This window comes from Lytechinus variegatus, chromosome 12 (genome assembly GCF_018143015.1).
Source record: "Lytechinus variegatus isolate NC3 chromosome 12, Lvar_3.0, whole genome shotgun sequence".
NCBI lineage: Eukaryota > Metazoa > Echinodermata > Echinoidea > Temnopleuroida > Toxopneustidae > Lytechinus > Lytechinus variegatus.
The window spans coordinates 11,930,377-11,951,995 of record NC_054751.1 but is presented as its reverse complement, the minus strand read 5'-3'; the positions used below and the strand labels follow the sequence as shown (position 1 = coordinate 11,951,995).

Sequence of the window (21,619 nt, the reverse complement as noted above, 5' to 3'; positions counted from 1 at the left end):
TTTGCATCTTCTTGTGTGAGTTTATATAAAAGACGCACTGAAATTTCGTGTGATATAATGTTCTCAATTAAATATCAAACTATTTTGTAATTACTTCAAGGCCTACAAGTGCATTTTGTATCAATCTTCATTTCATTCATTCAGTAAAAATTAATACAATTTTCGGCAGGATGAACATTATACTTAACATATTGAGATATAAAATGTGTCCATACCATACACTGCTTCTGAAAATTGATCCTTAACAATTCATCTTAAAATTGTTCAGGCTTATAGGTTTAAGATTCGTGCATTTCAAGTTTTTCACAATAAACATTTGTAGTACTTTTTTATTTAGAATTATTCTAATAAACTTTTTGAAATACACCAAAGCTGTATAGGTTATTTTTAATGTCAATCAGAGTGAAAATGGTGAAAAAGAACGATTTTTAAAAACGTTATTATGACCACTGGCTTTGATGTATCAATCTTGTCTTGAGATCAGACCAACTCTCTTAATGAAATAAATTGCGAAAGCAGGGACCCCCCCCCCCCGACCCCTTGACGTCATCAACTCACTCTTAAAAATATTGGGTAAAAATGCTCCATGATGGTAATTATGTATCCAACCAACATTGGGCATTTCTTTTGGGCATTATTATACATCCAGTGTGATGAAAATGTTGCTCATTCTAAAGTAATTTTCTGCTTATTTTTTAACCTTACTGGACAATATGCTTCCCGCATTGGGTAAAATACTACCCCAAATTGTTTGGATACATAATAACCCGCGTGCTGGTTAAAATTTTGCCCAATATTTTTTACAGTGCTCATGTGCCCTTCTTCTAAACTCGAGTTTACCACATACTCTGCTCTAAAGGATTGGTTAAACTATGGATAACCAATTGTGACACAAATCTCTAACAGTAAAAGCTCCTTTTCCAGCTTAACTAATCAACTAATTTAATTGATACACAAATTATTCATAACTGTCAGGAAGTTCTTATTATATTTGCCCATCATTAAAGCATGAGGAAATAGCAAAGTAAACTTGTGAAACAAACCATGTGATCAAATATTGTGTCATCTTCGGCTGACCATATAGTGTGAGCACAGAGTTAGACCAATGGTCTATAAGATAAGCCAGAAATCAGAATACGAGCCAGAGAGTCCTGGTGATCGTTTTGGCGGGAAAACAATGACTCTGATTCTTCCTCAAATTCGCTTGCTCAAATAATAGTAATGCATCATGATCGTCACGCCAACCTTACATAATTATGATGTTTCCGTGGTTTATCACACGGAAATACATGTGTTAGTGATTTAAAAATTATAAGAAAAGGCGGTCAAAATTATTCCGTATTCAAAGCTTTCAGTGGGATTCGGTGGGGAGTACTTTATTATATAGAATAACACTTATTTTGATTCACAACATATCAGAGTACTGAAATGATACGATATCCTGCATTCTTGTTTTCATTTAGGAAATAAAATCAGTTTCAAATATAACCTAGTAGATTTATATGAACTACTTGGAAATATATTAATCATGAGAGAATTGAGAGTGAAGGAAGGTATGGTCACCTGAGTAAAATCAATATTATTTTTGATATCGTTTTATTCAATCAAAGGGAGTTGAAGTAAGCATTAAACTTGATAAGACTGTCAGTGTAAGTAATTTTTTTTTCAAAATGCTGATCATAGTTTATTTAAATAAGTGCAATATTGATAAGCGCAGGCGCAGATCCATTCACGGTATGTAAAGCAGGAGATTAGGCGACCCTGGCTGGGGGTCATTAACTACACCAGTTGTTGCATCAGCCAAGATCTTGCTCTTAAGAGCACTTGGAGTCAGGCCGTTGTCGTTTCCAAGTGCTATGGCTGCCGCTCCTAATAATGACAAAAACATTGAGTAATCAGGGACTCTTCATTGGGAAGAACAGATGTAGAGCCAATATGAAACGTATTATCTCTACGATATGAATAATATATCTTCTATATTTTGTATTACATTCATCGTTATGTTTTTATGATATTGTTACATGGTTTACAAACATTAATATTTTGATCATATACTGTACATTTTGTTTATATCTATGCATTGTAATGGTGGATAAAACCAAACTAAACTATCAGCTCATTCAATCCATTGAGTAAGATATTTTAATAAGAAGCAAACGCCAAGCTTTGTAATCTAGGTTAAAATGACAAATTCAAAACCATTTATCTGACTCGGAATCACATGACGTTTAATAGAAATACGAACTCTATTCTGTGGCTTGTATATTATTTCATTTTTCATTTCTATAACAATACTAATGAACTGGAGACACTGATCAGGGTTCGCAGCCTGCATATTTCTATTTTTTATATAGAGTATGGGATGACAGGTTGGGCTCAGTTACTCAACCCCCCCCCCCCCCCGTCGCCACACGGGAACACTTGCGAGAAACAAGAAAGAGAACGCTCCCATTAAACGCAAGGGAGCATAGCAATCGAACATTAATTTGTCGTTTTTTAATGTAAAATTCGCACTTTAAATTATTAAAACAAACAGGGAAAGGAGAGAATGTCTGTGACGTAACCCAGCAATAAAATTTTGCGAGTCATTTGAAATTTTGAAATTTTAGAACAAATATTGCAGCCTCATTTTATCAATGAAATTTGACACGCTTTATCAATCCGAGGTAGTTGACGAAAAAAAGAGGGCTGCAACCGGTGATAAATGAAACTTGATCTGACGCTTTTTTTCTCTTTAGTTTTTATTCTTATTTTTTATTGTTTGTATACTTTGATGACTGCTGATATAATATGAGATCAGGGGAAAGGACTTGTCAGACGTTTTATCCGACAGTTACCATAGTAACAATGCCTCCCAGCCAATCAAAATCTAGGAAAGATGTCAGAACTTTCGGACAAAGATGTTAATGAAATGCCCCCACATTCCAAAGATAATGACATTTTCTATTTTTTAGAGGGTTTATTGATCATTTATAACCGGAGTTTTTAGAAACCCACCAATTTCTGGTTTTAACGCTAATCATTAAAGCACAACAGAAAAAGTATATATACTCACCAGCTACATGTGGACATGCCATTGATGTTCCGCTTATTGTGTTGATAGCTGTTGGTTCCGTGTACCAAGTACTGGTAATGTCAACACCGGGGGCAAAGATATCAAGACAGGTGCCGTAGTTGGAGAAGTAAGCCCGTATATCTGATCTATCTGTAGCACCAACAGTGACAGTCTGTGTTGATAAATAATCCAATAACGTGATATGATAATAATATTTAAAAAAAAACCTATGATACCAACAGTGGCGTATAATGAGTCAAATATATATAAGGGGGTAGAATATACAGACATTATGGGAAAATGGTGAGATATCATATGATTTTCTGAATATGTTGTCAGCTTAAAAATTAGAATTTCTTTGTAAAGAAAAAATTGCCAGCCCCCCCCACCCCCACCCCATTGAAAAAAATACCAGAAAGAAAAATCTTATTTCGCGGTAGATTTTGACATATCTAAAAAGATATAGTGTTTCACCATTTTCTCTTTACTATCCCCCCCCCCCCTTATCTCGTGGGGAACTAATTTCTTGGTTTTTTTTCTCTCATCATCATCATCATCATCTGCTGTAATCTTCAAAGGGATCTGCAGCCTATTACGAAGATTTGTTTGTGTTAACGAAATTTATTTCACCATAGTCTTACAGGTATTCCAAATATATAAGCCTATACCATCCCGTTTTAAACCGCAATACATTTTCTACATATTCCACTAACAGCATGTAGTTTTACTCCGACGACTTGGAGCCCATTTCTGAATATGGTGACGTCATGGGGTAACCTTCATAAGCACATCAACACCCCCATCCTCTCTGCTCCCGTGGTCTGCACTCTGACCAAATGAATTAGAGTTTAAGAACTACATTAATATTATGTTTTTAACCGATAACAGTGCTTTGTATCCTCTCGAAATGCGCTACATCAGTCCAATCATCATCATCATTATTATTATCATTATCATGATTATTGTTACTTACTTCTTCGACTCGGGCTGGCGAATTTCTGCAGGCATCATGATCATCGTTTCCCGCCGAAACGGTCACTAATACTCCACTTTCAATGAGCGAAGACACCGCCTCATCCAGCAACGGAGATACACCACCTCCAAGCGACATGGATGCTACTGCTGGTTTCTTTGCGTTCTTTTGTACCCAATCAAGACCTTTGTTGCAAGAAACATATAGACCGTACATTTATCGCAAGTCATGATCTCAACGCCCCTCCTTCCACCCCGACTCTTTTAAAGGTCAAGTCCACCTCACAAAATGTTGATTTGAATCAATAGAAGAAAAAAAATCAGAGAAGAATAATGCTGAAAATTTCACCAAAATCGGAAGTAAAAGAAGAAAGTTAAGACAATTTAAAGTTTCGCATATTTTTAACAAAATCGTTTTCAGATATGTACAATTTAGTCACATGCAAATGAGAGAATCGATGGTGTCCCTCACTATTTCTTTTGTTTTTTAATACAATATTTCATTTTTTACAGATTTTACAATAAGGACCAACTTGAATGAACCATGAAATATTAAACAATAGTAGTTCCACATGCTCAGGGTAAAATTAAACTTTATTTCAAAGGACAATGAGGAGAAATTAGAATATTTCATATAATAAAATATAAAAGAAATAGTAAGTGAATGATGCTATCAGTTCTCTCATTTGCATACCGACCGGGATGTGCATTTTACTGTTTTGTGAAATTAAGCGAAACTTTAAAATGTTGTATAACTTTCTTATATCCTTATATCTTACATCCGATTTTGATTAAATTTTCAGTGTTGTGTTTGTTGGATTTTTCTCTTTTTATTCAAATCAACTTTTTGGGGGGATGGACTTGTCGTGTGAATATAGGGTTGATATGCTCATGATAGCGATTTTTAACACGTACTGATTCTTCTACAACCCGGATGATCACGCTTTCCTCAGATTTGCTTCGGAAAAGATAGTTGCATTGAGTTCATCTCGGAAGTGATAATTTACTCATCAACTTCATCAACAGCGATGATCTGCTTTATACTAATCAGAAACATATTTATGTTATAAGCTTAATGCGGTAGAAAAATTCAAATGTGACTGAAGTAATAGTTGCACCCTGAAAATCCTTTTCATTTACTATGTCACTATTTTTTTTCAGTTTGATAAAACCTATATCTAAAAAGGTAAATCGGTTCCATGAAGACGTGAATCTAAGTTGGTTTGATACTAAGAGAATAAATCCTTATTTAATGCTTAGGTTTACACATGGATAGATTATGAACCAAAGCTTTCAAAACGGGCAGAAACAAGGAAGGAAAGAATGAACGTACATACCATTCACGATCTGTGAGGTTAGTCCGCTACCCAGACAGTTGAGAACTCGAACCCCAACCAATTCGGCTTTTCTAGCAATCCCATAGTCATTAGACCCGATGGTTCCTGCGCAGTGAGTTCCATGTCCATTACAATCCACTCCTTCCTGGTTTAATAACATGGGATATTATCATTTTATAATATTATTTGTTTTGTTTGGCGTCACCTGTGCCTAGGAGGCGAAAAGCGAACTGAAACACTATGACCCGCAGGTCTCTCCTCCCGATATAACTGATTGGGGGAATGCAGGTGGGCCACTACACCGGGGTTTCCCCCTACTCTTATACGAATAGTGCAGTGGGTTCTTAACGTGCAAAGGTGGTGACTCTCCTCTACACGGGGTCTCCATTTAACGTCAAATCCGAGGGAAGAAGGGTTTTCCATTGTAACATAGCCTGTATCTATGAAACATGGGAGAGACGTTTACAAAAGTTGTAGAAGTCCATAATTTTTTATAAGGCAGGTTATTCGAGACGACTTGACATCCGATATGAAAGTGATCGATGATTTTGAAAGTTCAAGATTTTTGAAAGTGGAACTATTAAAAAAAATTTGGAGACCAACGAGTGTTGATCTTTGAATTATGAGTGATGTCATCAGTTCACTCATTTGCATACCGACCGTATTGTGCATATCACTATTTTGTGAAATTAAGCGAAACTTAAAGATGTCATACTTTCTTTAATTTTACATCCGATTCTGTTGAAATTTTCAGTGTTATGTTTATCTGAATTTTCTATTTTTATACAAATCAACTTTTTGTTGAGGTGGACTTGTCCTTTAAGAAACAAAATGAAGATAAGAAATAATAAACGTAGGCCTAAAATTGTTTCTTTTTTTATTTTTCTAACTCGATGTGTTTATGGAATGTTATTTGTCAATGGACAATGGCTTGACACGAATAACGAAAGACAGGCAAAGTAAAGCATACATTGTTATCATTATTAGATTACAGAAATTTTATATTCAGAACTATAAAGACTATACCTGTCCTCCGCCTATAGCGTCGTATCCCACCGTAGCTCTGCCATCGAAGTATTCGTTACCTGGGTATATTCCCGTATCTAAAATGTAGACCGTCACGCCATCTCCATCACCTTATATATACAGCACAAAGCATCACATAAAGAAAATGCATTTATATGAATTAAATGTCTTTGCAACCCTCAGATATCAAATGCTATCAAAATTGTAAAGAAATCCTCGTTCTCATATGAGTATACAGTGCGTATCAAAAAAAGTTTACACTTTGAAAAAGACCTGGGAATTGAAAAATATTCAACATGTGGGTAATTTTTCACATATATTCTTGGGTTTGGGTCTCATTTATCCAATGGAAGTAAAAGTTTTGACAAAATGTTACACTGGAGTGAGCACTGTCCATTTTTGTAAAGCTCTCAGAAATCTGTTTGCGCATAAATGCTCATTTTCATGCTTTGTCAAGGGGAAAGGGCGAAATCAAACTTACCTTGCGAAACATTTCTCATACATTTCCCTTTCCCTTTTAGTCAATTGAATTAAAACGAATACATTCAAGCATTTTATAACAATTTTGCCACCCAAACTGAAATTTCAACACTTAGTAAGCACAACCTTTACCCTTTTTGTGCCAGCTGGATCTGAGGACATAACTGAATCTGAAGAAAAGTTTACATCAGACATCTCCAGCATTTTTTCTCTAAGTTTATATCATTTAAAATAGGTTTACATTTCATTTTTCATTTAATACTCGCTTCTCTACACTTATCCCAAGCTTGACAATGATTAATAAAATGAAAATCAAGCCTAAGCCACTTCATGTAAATCACAGCCCAGTGTAAAGCAAATATCGTCACGATGGCATCGGTGTGTGAGGGAGCGGGGTGGGGCGCAATGCACTCTTCGAAGTGTTTTGAGCAAGGAAACAACTTAAAAAGGTAAAAGATATCTTCAAATCAATTTTACTAGGTAAATACCATGTGTTTTTCATGATTAAGGTCTACTTTTCTTGTCATAACTATTTCAAAGTTCTGCGCAAATCATTTTTCACTAACTTCTTAAAAGTAAGTGGTGCTCACTCAAGCGGATTTTTTTTCGACAGTTATATCGTCATTTGCTTAAATGGATCTCTACCAACGTTATAATGTGGAAAAATCACCAGGATATTCCCAATGTATACTTTTACAGTGTAAACTTTTTTCTATACACACTTTATAGACTATAATATGGTTGAAAAATTTTCAATTTAAGATCTGGTTAATTTCAACTATGGTTGATTTTTTTTTTATCAATTTAATATCTGCTTAGGATTTTCATGCTCACCCCCCCCCCCCCCCCTCCTCCCTTCTCACTATTTCATACATATTAACAACTGGCTCGGTTCCAAAGAAAATGAAGATTTCCAAGGTCATACCTATCTTTAAGAAAGGCAATAAACATGACATAGGAAATTATCGCCCTATATCTCTTTTAACCAGCTTTTCCAAGATACTAGAAAAATATGTCTACTCTCGCCTCATTGATTTTTTAAATAGCAATAATGTCCTTCAGGTTCTCAGTTTGGTTTCCGCAGACAACATTCAACAACACATGCACTCTTGTTATTCATCAATAAAATTGCCAGAGCTTTTGACAGCAAGTTACATACTGCGGGTATTTTTCTGGACCTCTCCAAGGCCTTCGATACCATTAACCATGATATTTTGCTACACAAGTTGTCTCACTACGGAATTCGAGGAAAGGCCTTGGAGTGGTTCAGGGACTATCTTTACGATAGACAACAATATGTTTATATTAATGGTGTTGAATCAACCTCTCAAACCATTAGATGTGGAGTCCCACAAGGTTCGTTATTAGGCCCTTTTTATTTTATATATCAATGATTTACAAAATTCCTCTTCGATGTTATCTTTTATTCTTTTTGCTGATGACTCCAATATTTTTTGCTCCCATCATAACCCCAATACTCTTTTAGATATCATTAATACTGAACTAACAGCTGTTTTTGATTGGATACAGGCCAATAAATTGTCCCTTAACGTTGACAAAACTAATTTTATGCTATTCAGCAACTCGGTTTCCACTTTACCCGGTAGTATACTTATAAATAACAAAAACATCTCCCAGGTTGACTCTACCAAATTTTTAGGTATATACATCGACAGTAAGCTAACGTGGCGGGTACAGATTGATTCCTTATGTAAAATATTATCTCGTAACACTGGTGTGATAAACAAACTGAAACACTTTGTACCCTTTCATGTGTTACGTATACTTTATTCTGCTCTAATCTTGCCCTACTTCAATTATTGTATTTTAACATGGGGTAATAGCTCCAAAACCCTCTTGGATAAAATCAACATTGTCCAAAAGCGTGTTATAAGAATAATCGATAACGCTGGATTTCGTGCCCATACAAACAACCTTTTTTTTATTGCAAAATTGCAAAATCTTAAAAATAAATGATTTTTATTTGTACAACCTTGGCATATTTATGTTCGAACTCAAGAATGAAAATTTACCAGATGCCTTTGCGCCATTATTTCAACGCAATTTTATTGTACATTCCCATTCAACTAGACAAGCTAATCATTACCATCTCCCACAAGCCCGAACCGTTTTTGCTAATAGCACCTTTACTACAACAGGACCCAAATTCTGGAACAGCCTTAATAACGAACTGGTTGAAAGCCCATCTCTTAATTGTTTCAAACGCAAGCTTAAGTTATACCTCTTGGAGAGGTACAATGCTGGATCGTACGGATGACTGCATATTTTTTCTATTCTTTATTTCTTATACACTTTATATCCCTTGCCCCCCCCCGTCTTTTTGGTCGTTTTCCAATTTCTTTTTATTGTGCTATTTTTATTTCTATTCGTTTTTTTTTTCATCATTTCCTGGTAACTTGATGCCTTTCAATATATTTTGTGTAAAACAATCTATGTAATAAATATGTATTCCGTTTCCACATTTGTTCGCTCAAAGTAACAACTTATATTTCTCCCCATTGGGAGCCTAATTTTCTACAAGCTCTGCTTTTTATTTAGGCTCCTCACTTTTTTACATTTTGTAGTGTACCTTATGCTTAAAAACTTATGTTAGATACTTAATTTCATCATTGACACGCTATGTTTATGACCACATTTGTTACGTATATTATATGATATTTGTTTTAAAAGTGGAATCAATAAATGAAATGAAATGAAAAACATTACCCAGTATTATCATATATTTCAAAGTATTCACCAATATTTACCAGGTTGGTTGCTCTTTCAGAGAATATTTTGCCTATTCATTAAACAATGACAAAAGTTAAAACATTATCATCTTAGTACAATGACATAATAAACCGTACATAATTATAGTATGCAAAATAATGTATATCAGAGATTCTCTGACTTGCTTTGGTTCTCAAACTCAAAAAGGGGACTATGAACAATGTGTCCAATATTTCCCGATATTTCCTGATAATGCCCAATACTTCCTATACTAGCAAACAATCCTCTGTTGTTTCTAACCTGTGAATTCGGCCTCTCCGTCTAACGGAAGATATCTCTGATCCACACGGTCGATCCCCCAAGATCCAACTTTGTGAGCTCGAACGATTCCATTTTCCTCTATCAAAGAAACCTCATCCGAACTGAGAAGCTACAAAGTGAAAACACACACACACTTATGACTAGCTTGTCCTCTTCTACATAAACAATACCAAATTTCAGTAAAACACACAAAAAAAGTTTAACAAACGAAAATATGGTTATAAGAATAGGACAGGTTGTGCAATAATTATCCGGCTTACATTCAGCTACAGAGAGACAACCAAAGTGCTTAAAACCTGCGTGCTCTTATTATTTTTTGGGGGCGGGTACTGTATGGTGTATGCGTTAGATCCCGTTTGTATAAAATATAACTGAACTGCTAAGGAATATTTACACAAATAGGCATAATTTTTGCGTTTGAAAGCAAGTCAGACAAAACTCTGCGTTTAAACTGAGGTGATCGTACGCTAGTCTTGAATACCCGCTTCATATTGGTTGCTGATACAGATCATATACAGTTTGATTTTTGGAATGAAGTTTGATTGCAGCTCTTTTTCTTTTGCAGTGGGCCCCAGGGAAGCGTTCATAAAGGACAATTGGGACGTTTTATCTGACAAGTCCCATTTTATCCGACAGTTATCGTAGTTACAGTGCTTCTCAGCTACTCAGAATTGAGGAAAGAATATTGTCAGATCTTACAACTTGTCGGACAAAAATGAAATGGTCCCCATGCAGGACGTCCACTAAGTTCATAACTATACACAATCGTAAGTACCCAACGCCAGAGGTGAATCATGGGACCCAATTCATAAAACCTGTTATAATTACAAATCTGTAGTAAAACTGAACTGAAATCCGTCAATATGCTTGGATGATAGGGACCTTGTCATAGAAATTCTGCATTTGTTATTGTAACAAATCTTTAAGAAACGGGACCTATGATTGGCAGTGGACCGCGAAAGGTATTATATTTTCTTCCAAAATTTAGTGACAAGCAAAACAAATATAAGAGAGTTATCGATCCACCCCTCCCTGCAGCTTTTCGCCAATTTTCACATTTTTTTAATCCATGGGGAACTTTCGAAAAAAAATCTGTTCTGAAATTCACGTTATGCTACTCAGATAATTTACGTTGAAAGTTTGGATCTAATTCTATCGTATCTTGCAATATTTAGATATTATCAATAAAATGATATAATTGTGTCTCCTTCTTTTGTGCAAAGTTGAAAGCCACACATTATAACCCCTCTCAAACCACTTGATATTTACATAAATCATCATTACAAAGTGAAAATAAAAAATAATGACCGATAAGCAATTTGCATAAGCGTACTATGCTGGTGTAATTGGAGAATGAGCTACACCCCCCCCCCCCCCTCCCACACACACACATCCTAACCATTTCCTTAATTCCCACATGCGTTACGAAAACATATTATTGTTCTATTCACAAATAAATAAATTTAGAATCGATTGAAATCTATTTCGTTCTGCAATGTACTACACTAGTTTTGGAGGCACAAATTCGTAATCATTTTCCACACAAGTAAACCCATACTTACTTCTTCAAGACCTTCAAAGGTAAGTTTGGCGGCGAACCCGTTGATGATGTTGTAGACGTGAGAGAAGGAACAATTCACAAATGATGCTGATTTTGCAGTTTCGACTCGAGAAACAAATGCACCAGCATCAAACCCAGGCTATATGAGTAACAAGAAGACACGATTTGAACAAAATATCTTAATCGCTCGGCAAACTCCTCAAAACAAATATCACGCAATGAACGGTAGAACTAAAATACTGCGATTTTCTACTATAAAAAGTCCTGAAACATACATGTAGTACTAGCAGGATTAAAAAATGGCCACAAACTGTATAATTATTATAATTATCATTCTGAATTTATATTTAACGCGTACAAGGACAAATCATAAGGTAAAGGAAATTCGACTGGAATTATGATACTGAAAATCCAATGTATTATTTTGGGATTAGGTTAATTGCTTAATTTTGCATCTTTGTATTGCAGAACGAATCAATCATTGTGGAGTAAAAAATTATGCTAAAATCTGTTGCAATCGCTTTTTCATAATTTAATTCCTTACCTATCCACAATCCTTCTACGGCATCGTGACTGTGTTTTATTACAGCCATATTTGAGATTCCATGCATGAAACCTAACAATTCTCGTTTACTTGACTCGTGACACACTTTTATTTATTGTATCTCTTAAAAGCTTTAGCTGCAAAAGTGATTGCTTTCTTCGTTTATTATATGTACTTCGAACATCACGAGATGTTCTACATTTGTATTGCTTTCACATGGTCATTATCTCCTTTCTTTTTTCCCTGGGTGAAATAAATTGAAGTCAGTATATCAGTACTGTCGTCATAAAAAACAAATTCATTCTCATTACAATCACTGATTACTGCCATGCATGCCTATCTTTATTTCATTCATTTCTGTTGAGGGTGGGGGGGGGGCTTGTACAAAATTAATTTGGAAATTAGGGTCTTTTTCAGAACAGAGTTGACTTCAAGCTGTTGCTATCCGAAGCCAATATATTTAAGCATTCAGACATGGCAGAGTGATTAATTGATTCATACCCTGAAATAACAATACTTTCGGTTCACAATCATGCTTACCGGTTTTCTTATTCTTCTCTCTGAAGCCCCCCCCCCCCGTGGGTCATGACCGATCATAAAGGGGTACTCCAGGCTGAAAATAATATGATGAACAGCTAAAGATAATTTCAGTAGAACAAACAGTGAAAATGTGATAAAGATCGGCCAAGGAATAACAAAGTTATGGTATCTTAAAGATTTTACTATTCGAATGAAACAGTTCTATAGGCATGTCTTAATGAATATCTAAAGAGCAAACGGATGTCATATCCCCTCTTGTTCTTGTGTATTTTATGGTATGAAATAAGGTAAATTCACATTTATTTCCTCTAAGAACTAAATAAAAAGGGGTTAATAACTGATTTAGTGCAATAGATATTCATTGCTGCAACTGACTTCATTGAAAACCCAGAGTTACACCAAAACCGAATTCTCCCGAATACATTTGGACCGGTTCTGCCCGAATATGGCCTGATCCATTCGGAACCTGTTCATCTTTAATTCGGGGAGCTCCCCAAATAAAGAGGAATGTGTCCCGCACCGGTCCCGATTCATGATGACGTAACGGGATTTTAATGAAATTTTCAGCATTTTGCTCTGTGAATTTTACATTATTAAGTGTGACAGTTTTAAAAGTGTGGATAATATTTTCACATAAGTTAACGTATTTATTTAGATATAAATATTTTCAGCCCGGAGCACCCCTTTAACTGACAATAAGCTCTCTTCTTCAACAGTTAGCGATGCATAAATATTATATTATCGGATGATTACACAGAATAATTGCCGAATTTAATACTAAATTTGTTAACTCTCTTTTGTCAACTGAGAGATATGAAGAACAATATTATATGGGGGTATTGCCTCAGGATCGATTCAGCACGAGTTGACGAGAGTATTATTTTAAACCGTGTCTCGAGTAATACCGTTCTCTCTATGACGTATCAGCGGAACAAACTGGTATTTTTTCTACATTTCCCTACTGAAAATGACACAGTGTTCCAGTGTTTTCACAGTGTGGACCACTATATGAATCCACACTGTTATTGTTAAATCTGAGCATGTCAACAGTGCCAATCACGTATTCACCCTATTCACTTAGTCTGAACACACTGTGAACATCCACACCATAGATGTAGCCACAGTGTGAAATTCTTTTTACATAATATTTATACTGAATTTGATCATTTAATAGTGTGAATAATATTTTCACATAGTCCATTATGTGAACACACTGTGATCTCACTGTGTTTGAAACCCAGTTTTTTTTTCATTAGGATTACTCTCGTCGTAAAGATTAATGGTTTATCAAAATGAGATCTAGAAAAAAAAAATGTTATACCAAGCATGTCAATTCTCTAACTCTTACTTTATTCAGGACCGAATGTAACTTTTCAATATGAATCATGAAATAAAGATTGCTTAATTGATAAAGATTGTTTCATAACTAGTGTTTTAATTGCCTGTAAGGCAATTACTTCTTTTCAAAACTAAAACACCCCTAAGCATACTATAAATAAATTTCATCCTAAGCCACGACCTTCATAAAAACAACATTAGCTTGTTTTGTTGTTTTAAATATTTTTTTCATGTGTTTGCGCATACATATCCATATCATTATCTTTGGTTTCCAATGTAACTTTCTTCCGTTGGCACTTTTCGCTTCCTCGTTTCTCATGTTACTAATATTCGGATGGTTTCTATGGCAGTTGCGGAACAGGAATATTGAAATCCAAAATAATTATCCACACCAAATACTGCATCGCAACTTTTTACAGACATGCATGTTTCGCAACTGCAGCGTTTACCTCGTGCCGTGTCTGCATATTCTTGAGCAAATTGGTATGTATTTTAATTTCACTTACATCATTCGTATTATTTTGTGAAGAATGTCATATACCTATGTCATTTATTATGTATAAATCCGAAAGTCAAACTTCGCATTCAGCACGCAATGAGCATTGATGAATGCGGTGTGATTAATACTCTATCATGGTATCATGAGTAAGGAGTGCATAATTTGTTTCACAATGCTCAGTACATGTGAGTTTTGGAATGCTGAGAGGATATGCATATTGTTCACTGTGCCCTTATTCACCTTGAAATATCCTGAAGAGTATATCAGTTGGTTCATCAAACTGATAAAGTTATCAACATTACGTTCTAGATTTCAAGGATTTAGAATAATCCCAGATCGTCTGTGGATAATGGCAAATCGAACATTACATTTATTTTTTATCTATTTCTTTCTTTCTTTATTTGTTCATTTATTTATTTATTTATTTTTTCATTTATTTATCTATTTATTCATTTATTTCTGATAGTTATACAGGGTGGCACATATCACAAATTGGGTGGTATTCCATGTGGCCCTGTTAACAAAAGAACAACAAATAATATTGATAATAAAAATATTAAGTAATGAAAAAGATATAATACAGTAATGCATGATACGTACACGCACAAAATGTAAGAATAGATGTTATTAAAAAATATTTGTATCTTTGGGAATTATGTTTATTCTATAATCAATTTTGACAATTTGATTGAAATTTATGAATTTAAATTTGAAGGTAGAACATAAAATAATATGATAATGAATTAGAATGAAAAAAAGAAATTAATTCATATTTAAGCCTTTCAGATTTGAATTTAAAGCTAAAAATTTGAATTCAAAGTTGTACAAATTCAAAGTTGATCTTTTGAATTCCTAATGGTCGTCTGGTCATTATTGAAAAAGGCCACTACCGATCTCAATTTAAATCCTTGAAATTATTAAGAGTGTACCATAACATAACATAATCTCTATTCATTTAAAATGTTATTTACTTTGACATTTTGAATGAATAGAAATGAATGAATTGTGTTCATTTTAAGAAGATATACATATTTTGCATGATATGAACAAAAGCAAGTTAGGATTGATGAATCACTCATACAGATATTGATATTTTCCTGCCATTTCCTTTTAACAATAAGAAAACCCACTCACACAACACACTCACATGTACTACAACTTACCTTAAGGGAAACGATGTACTGGCCCGGTACACGATCATCTTCAGACTTCTTGAAGAGTTTATCCCAGTGCTTTGGCCTTGCTTCCACGGTGAGGCCCAAAATCAGGACCAAGACTAAAACCTGACATTTCATGTTTATCTCTCAGAGCAGACTGTGATCATCAGTAGCTCTAACAATATGGAAACCAAAACTTAATGGTCGACACCAGATAGAGTGACGTGTGACATTCTAACACAAGGAAATGTTGCTTAAATACGTAAAGACAAATAAAGATTGTTTCAAAGTCAACGGTAATATTTGCAGTAGTTCAGCTTTATGGGTGACCGATAGATAAGAGGGGTAAAGGATTTGGAGTTGTTACTTATTTATTGTATATAATGGAACAACTATGAAAAGTATTGAATGCAATCAGGTGATTCGGGGCACTTACAATTGTTTGAGAGGTTATTTACCAATTCTACTATGCTTTGAGTATATCACTATTATAAACCATGGTTAATCATCTCTAACGACAGTAATGTGAAAGAATGGGTATTTTCCTGTTTTTGTTGTTGTTGTTGCTATTGTTGTTGTTGTTGTTGTTGTAGTTGGTGGTGGTGTTGCTGCTGCTGATATTTAGGCGTTTTCACTCCAAGACGCACGACAGATTCAAGAAAAACACAGAAAATTAACACTGTCAAATGTCCTTCATGACAACGAGCAACCAAGAAGTCTTTGTCGAAAATTGTTGAATCAAAACAACAGTTTCGTTTTGGACACTGAACAAACGGCATAATTGCAATTTTTCGTCAGCCCCGAAACTAATGACAAAACTACTGTTTCGGTTCACCAATTTTCGACAAAGACCTAACAGCTGTTCATTGTGATTTGCCTTGCATTTACAATTAATCTAATATGTTCTTGAATTCGTTCTGCATCGCGGTGCGAAAACTATTTTGAACCAAGACGTTTTTTAACGTCTTGGTTGTTGGTTAACAATAATGCTCAGGAAACTGTGGGAAAGGTTTGATGGTTGGAAGTTAGTTAGGTTCCCCGTCCCTCGCCCCTCCAACCTGCCCATAATCTGGTTCTACGTCTGATCAAGGTTCATTTTCCGCATATACATACCCCATCAATGAAGGATGATGATAATCTAAACAAAACTTTGATGTATTTGTTTTAATTCTAGCCTTAAATGACCTAATATTTGCTTGCGCCCCTTGAACTTTGATGTTGTTGTCATTTTTAGAAATATATTTCAGACTTAGCATTGGATTTATTTGCCCCCCCCCCCTGCCCCCCCCCCCCCCCCCCCCCCTCTCCCTCCCTCTCTCACTTTCTCACTCTCTCTCTCTCATATCCAGATAGTTACCAGCCAATGCCATTTTCTTGGACTTATGAACAGCGCCCCCATTCTGACGATAGATGTCTGGACACAGAAAAACGAACAATTGTCGTTTTTTTTAACTACATTATATTGAAATGAATCTAGCAGATGACACAGAAGAGGTGGATGAAAAGTTTCTTAAGATCATCATCATTGGTGACAGCCTTGTCGGGAAGAGCTCTTTCGTTGAAAGTTTTATCAACAGCAAGTTCAGACGCACCAAAACTGGTGGTAGGAACCTAAGGCAATCAAAAATACAACAACTATAAAAATAAAAATATATTCCAATTTGATTGATTAAAAGCTATAATTATACTAACGATATTATTCATAACATATACATTAATCTTAATTAGACTGGGTATTTTGGAGGCTGGAGAGCGGACTGTGCCTCCTCCCCTCAAGATATAGGGGCTGTTCGCACGACCTCGCCGGAAATCGGCACGCACGTCACCTACGATGTAATACGACTTTGTTTATTTCATTTTTCCACAATTAGTAAGATTTTATTCTAAATAATTTAATTATGCTAATTAATCAATGAAATTAGAATTGGTTGTATAAAAATTATGTTTTATATAAATCTCCTACAATTTCTATCTTAACTAAAAAGCCTTGAAAGAAAAGTCTCAATACGACATGTATGGTGCACATTGCAAACATTTCACATAACAGAATTATCGCGAAAAAACTCGAGGGGGCCTTTTAGGACCCCCCCCCCCCCTCTGTTCTCACAATCTTGTCTTTTGTCTGTCAAATAGGGTTATAGTTTTCTTGTTGTTGTTGATTTTAAGACTAAAGAGGTTTCCAATGTTAATTTTCTCTACTTAACAGTTGATTTTGCTTTCAAGATTGTAAAATATCAGGATCAAGTTGTAAAGTTACAGCTATGGGACATTAATGGTAAGTATTGCCGATTCCAGACTTTTGTCTTCGTCACACTTGAACGCTGTCATGATTAAGACACTGGTAGATCAAGACTGCTTTGGGTATAAACCAACGGGGGAAGGCATTGAATGCTCAGAAAGTTTAAATAAATTTCTTGTGGTAATTACGGTTCAGCATGTAGTGGTTTGGAAGAATGATGATGGCATAGTCATCCCTGAAGATTCGACAGTTGGTTAGCGAGTCGTGTAAACCGAAGTCAAGTAGACAGAGAGATCATCTGCTTTTTTTTCTGAAATTCCATCATCATTTTTAAGACCAAATGTTACTTCGACTTATTTAGTTTTCCTTCCGTCTCATTTTCATCAGGTCAGCTCGAGAAATGGAGCTCCATCAGAAGACTGTACTACAGAGATGCTTCAGCATGCGTCATAATATTTGATGTGACGCAACGTAAAACATTCGACAGCGTCGCTGATTGGCGGAAGAATGTGACGATGTTATCCAACGTGAGATCTATACCATGTCTACTTCTTGCCAACAAGGTAAAAGGTTTAAGAACACGTTGCTCATTGTCAGTGTGCGTCAGTCGATTTCAGTATTATGGCATTAGCGCATTTCAGCATCCACTTCACAGACGTTTTCTGCAACGTTCAAAATCTATTGAAAATGCCCCGCGCCAAACCACTGTGGACAGATTAAAGGTCATTTTCGAAAATTGATGGACCGGGGCAGCACATCGTTTTTAAGACTGGGATTCGAACCCCTCCCCCCCCCAAAAAAAAAAATGCAAATATGTCGTTGGTCCTGATTCCATGCCGACACTGTTGTTTTGATTAACCGTATTTCGACAAAGGCTACTTTGTTATGAAGGGTTTTGACAAAGATTGTCTGCGTTATCGAAGGCGTCAGCGAAGTGATTTTAGACGTCCCATATTTTCGCAGTCACCACGCAGCTTTCTCTAGCGCAGAAAATCTTTTGTCAGAAGGCCTTCAATGACAAAACAGCCTTCGTCGAAAGTCAGTGAATCAAAACAATAGTGCCGTCCTTGACTCTATAGACATGCAACATATTTACAATTTTTCATACCGGTCCGAATTTTCAGACGATCAGCTGTCCCGGTCCACCAACTTTCTTTAAAAACCTCTTAGCTATCCATGGTGATTTGACTTTCAATTTAAAGGATTGGTGCGTTGTAGAAGCGTCTGGGTTGTGATTGCCAAAATACGCTATTAGTTACGCCTACCTGCGTCAAGATTACGTAAAATGTGATTAGCGCTTGTGGTACCGTGTCCACCAAGCGTCTTCTATACATACCCGTCCTCTAAATAAACCAACATTCCCAATGAGAGATCATCTCTTAAGAATCTGATCGTACCTTATCTGACTGTTGGAAATGTTATAACTCTTTCATGTCTTTGTAACGCCTTTGCAATTGGCTACATCAAGTTTAAGAAGAATGGGAGACCATTTCGGTCAATTTGAGTAGATTTTGCTCACAGTTTTTCCTTCACTCACTGCATGATTTCTGTTTGTTTTTTTCATTCTCCATAGATCGATCTTCCATCACCAAATGTAAATGATGAGGAAATTGAGGAACTGTGCAATCAAAACGATTTCATTGGATGGTGCAAGGTGTCTGTTCCAGACAGGATCAACATAGAAAAAACAATGCAGTAAGTCTCTGCAAATTATGACTTGAACAAGGACAGATTGATGTTCCTTGGAAGAGAAGGATGTGGAGGTGACGGGTTGGAAGAGGGTATGAGGATGTAGAAGACCAGTTCCATAACATTTGCTCCCTTGACAAATTGTCTGACAATATTGGTCAAATGGGAAATATGGATGTTGAGTCAAACATAAAATTAACCCTCCAAAATGAAATAAGCCCTAATCATTACTTTTCCATCATTCTGAACCAAACAGTGTGCATTCCTAACTCTAACTCTATGCCCTCCGGAGCATACTGGAGCAAGTGTCGTGTAACCCGAAATCCAAAGTTGATTGTAGCAGGTTTTCAGAGGGACATTGCATCATGGCGGCGCCACATGGGCCAGCTAGGGGGTACAGGGCAAGCCAAGTGCCCCCTATGATTGTTCAAGTCGGAGAAAACAAAGGGGGAGAGAAAGGGGAATAAATAAGAGCAGAGGAATGAGGGGGCTGAGGCATGTTACTGTACCATTGAGAACAATAAGACGCCCCTCCCCACTCTATGAAAATGTCTTGGCACTGCCCCTGCGCGCAAGGGCTCTCGTGATTTGTAACATTTTTGCTATCCCCATGATCACGATTCCTTTGATGACTTGTATCTATGAATCTAAATCAAGACGAAAATTTAAAACGACCTAAAAATTTCGCTGGTTGTGTCTAAAACTACGAAGAAATGAGCATTGAAATGTTAAAACAATATGCGATCTTGTTAAGTCTTTATTTTCTTCAATTTGGTTCATAATCACAGATTCTTGGTGGAGAAAACTTTGATATCAAACGGATGAAACCCGGCTGAAGCTTCCTACGGCGGATGAATTTACGGAAAACTTACTTACACGAATCTAGCACATGAACACATTTTTACAATATTCAAATTTGGCGTGAATAGTTTTCAGTGAAATATGGCGCATTTGGCATAATTTGTTGTTTAAACGCCATTTTTTAAAGAAAATAAGGTCAAGCATTCTAATTCATTTGATTCCGTTCAATTCTAGTTTTGATCTCGTTCTATATGTCTTTGTGCTTAATCCATACTGAATGACGTAAAGTAATAGTGATGATAATATGCAACATTTATACAGAGCTTAATCCATTTTTTTTCTAAGCGTTGCAAATGATTCCTCAGTTCAGGGGCGGATCCAGGATTTTTCGATTTTTCGGGGGCACATTTACCCGAGGAAAAATTCGTCACTTTCAAAGGGGGGGGCACACTTCTGCTTTAAAGCCATTTTTACATTATGAATTTTAAATATGCCTCTCAAAAGGGGGGCAAGGGCCGGCTGTGTCCCCCCCCCCCCCCTTTGATCCGCCAAAGCCCCAGTTATATACCACAGTCATCTTATCTGGCGTTTCCTTTCTTCCGGGTATTCATTTACAACACCAGCATGCAGCATGACCAGGGTGGAATGTAGAGAGCAAATGCAGATTACCACCTTGCCAAAGGATGCGAGAACTGCAGTAGAATTTGAATCCAAGACCCTGTGGTTCAAAGTCCGGAAACTTATCTCCTGAACCACAACGATTTAAATGAATATCAGAGTTTATTATTGAGAAATTTGTATACGTACCGCGTGTGCTGCAAACCCCCCCCCCCCCAAAAAAAAGGAATGTTTAAATGTAATATCAATGAATTGTCCACTATTGTCGCTCATTACGCACAATCAGATTAAATTGACTTTCTTTCTTATCATTGTAATATAACATTGCGTTCATACATATCATTAACACATTTATACTATAAAAAATATTTAAGAGCAAACTCCAATTTAAATGGGACAAATTATGTTGGTGTACTCAAATGTATTTAGTAAGTGATTCTCGAGTGAATTCATTATATTCTAATAGTAACCGAATGGTAGCCATGGCTTACATGGTAAACTCCTTCAAAATGACAAGATGTCGTGTGTTTATCGTATTTATGAATAAAACGGAATGATCAAGTAAAATAGCCATCTACTTCGTTGTTTTTGGAGTAGGGGAAAAAGCTGCATGAAAATAAAAAAGAAACATTGTTAAATGAAACGACGGTGTTCTTGAATTGATTTATCTTAAATGTTTTTACGTTAACATTTATGTTTTTAATGGACATTT

General features: G+C 35.8%; 2 protein-coding genes across 2 annotated transcripts; one reads left to right on the top strand and one right to left on the bottom strand.

Moving 5' to 3' along the window:
• Positions 1 to 707: 707 nt before the first annotated feature.
• Positions 708 to 15,808, bottom strand: LOC121424915 (aqualysin-1-like). Its single transcript, XM_041620804.1, has 8 exons — positions 15,567 to 15,808; positions 11,484 to 11,621; positions 9,901 to 10,030; positions 6,391 to 6,500; positions 5,365 to 5,509; positions 4,029 to 4,213; positions 3,056 to 3,227; positions 708 to 1,869 (listed from the first exon to the last, which is right to left on the bottom strand). The coding sequence occupies exons 1-8, from the start codon at positions 15,696 to 15,698 to the stop codon at positions 1,730 to 1,732; spliced, it is 1,152 nt and encodes a 383-aa protein (XP_041476738.1). The 5' UTR covers positions 15,699 to 15,808; the 3' UTR covers positions 708 to 1,729.
• Positions 14,156 to 21,619, top strand: LOC121424916 (ras-related protein Rab-7L1-like). Its single transcript, XM_041620805.1, has 6 exons — positions 14,156 to 14,387; positions 16,910 to 17,163; positions 17,767 to 17,835; positions 18,187 to 18,362; positions 19,373 to 19,494; positions 20,277 to 21,619. Exons 2-6 carry the CDS (start codon positions 17,028 to 17,030, stop codon positions 20,311 to 20,313), a joined length of 540 nt encoding a protein of 179 aa, XP_041476739.1. The 5' UTR covers positions 14,156 to 14,387; positions 16,910 to 17,027; the 3' UTR covers positions 20,314 to 21,619.

Excerpts from the sequence above, each read along its gene's own strand:
- LOC121424915 (XM_041620804.1), bottom strand. The coding sequence starts at position 15,698 with ATGAAATGTCAGGTTTTAGTCTTGGTCCTGATTTTGGGCCTCACCGTG. Across the intron at positions 6,501-9,900 it reads CGGAGAGGCCGAATTCACAG|GTGATGGAGATGGCGTGACG; the intron begins GTTAGAAACAAC and ends TGTATATATAAG. Across the intron at positions 1,870-3,055 it reads GGCATGTCCACATGTAGCTG|GAGCGGCAGCCATAGCACTT; the intron begins GTGAGTATATAT and ends TGTCATTATTAG.
- LOC121424916 (XM_041620805.1), top strand. The coding sequence starts at position 17,028 with ATGAATCTAGCAGATGACACAGAAGAGGTGGATGAAAAGTTTCTTAAG. Across the intron at positions 17,164-17,766 it reads CAGACGCACCAAAACTGGTG|TTGATTTTGCTTTCAAGATT; the intron begins GTAGGAACCTAA and ends TCTACTTAACAG. Across the intron at positions 17,836-18,186 it reads ACAGCTATGGGACATTAATG|GTCAGCTCGAGAAATGGAGC; the intron begins GTAAGTATTGCC and ends CATTTTCATCAG.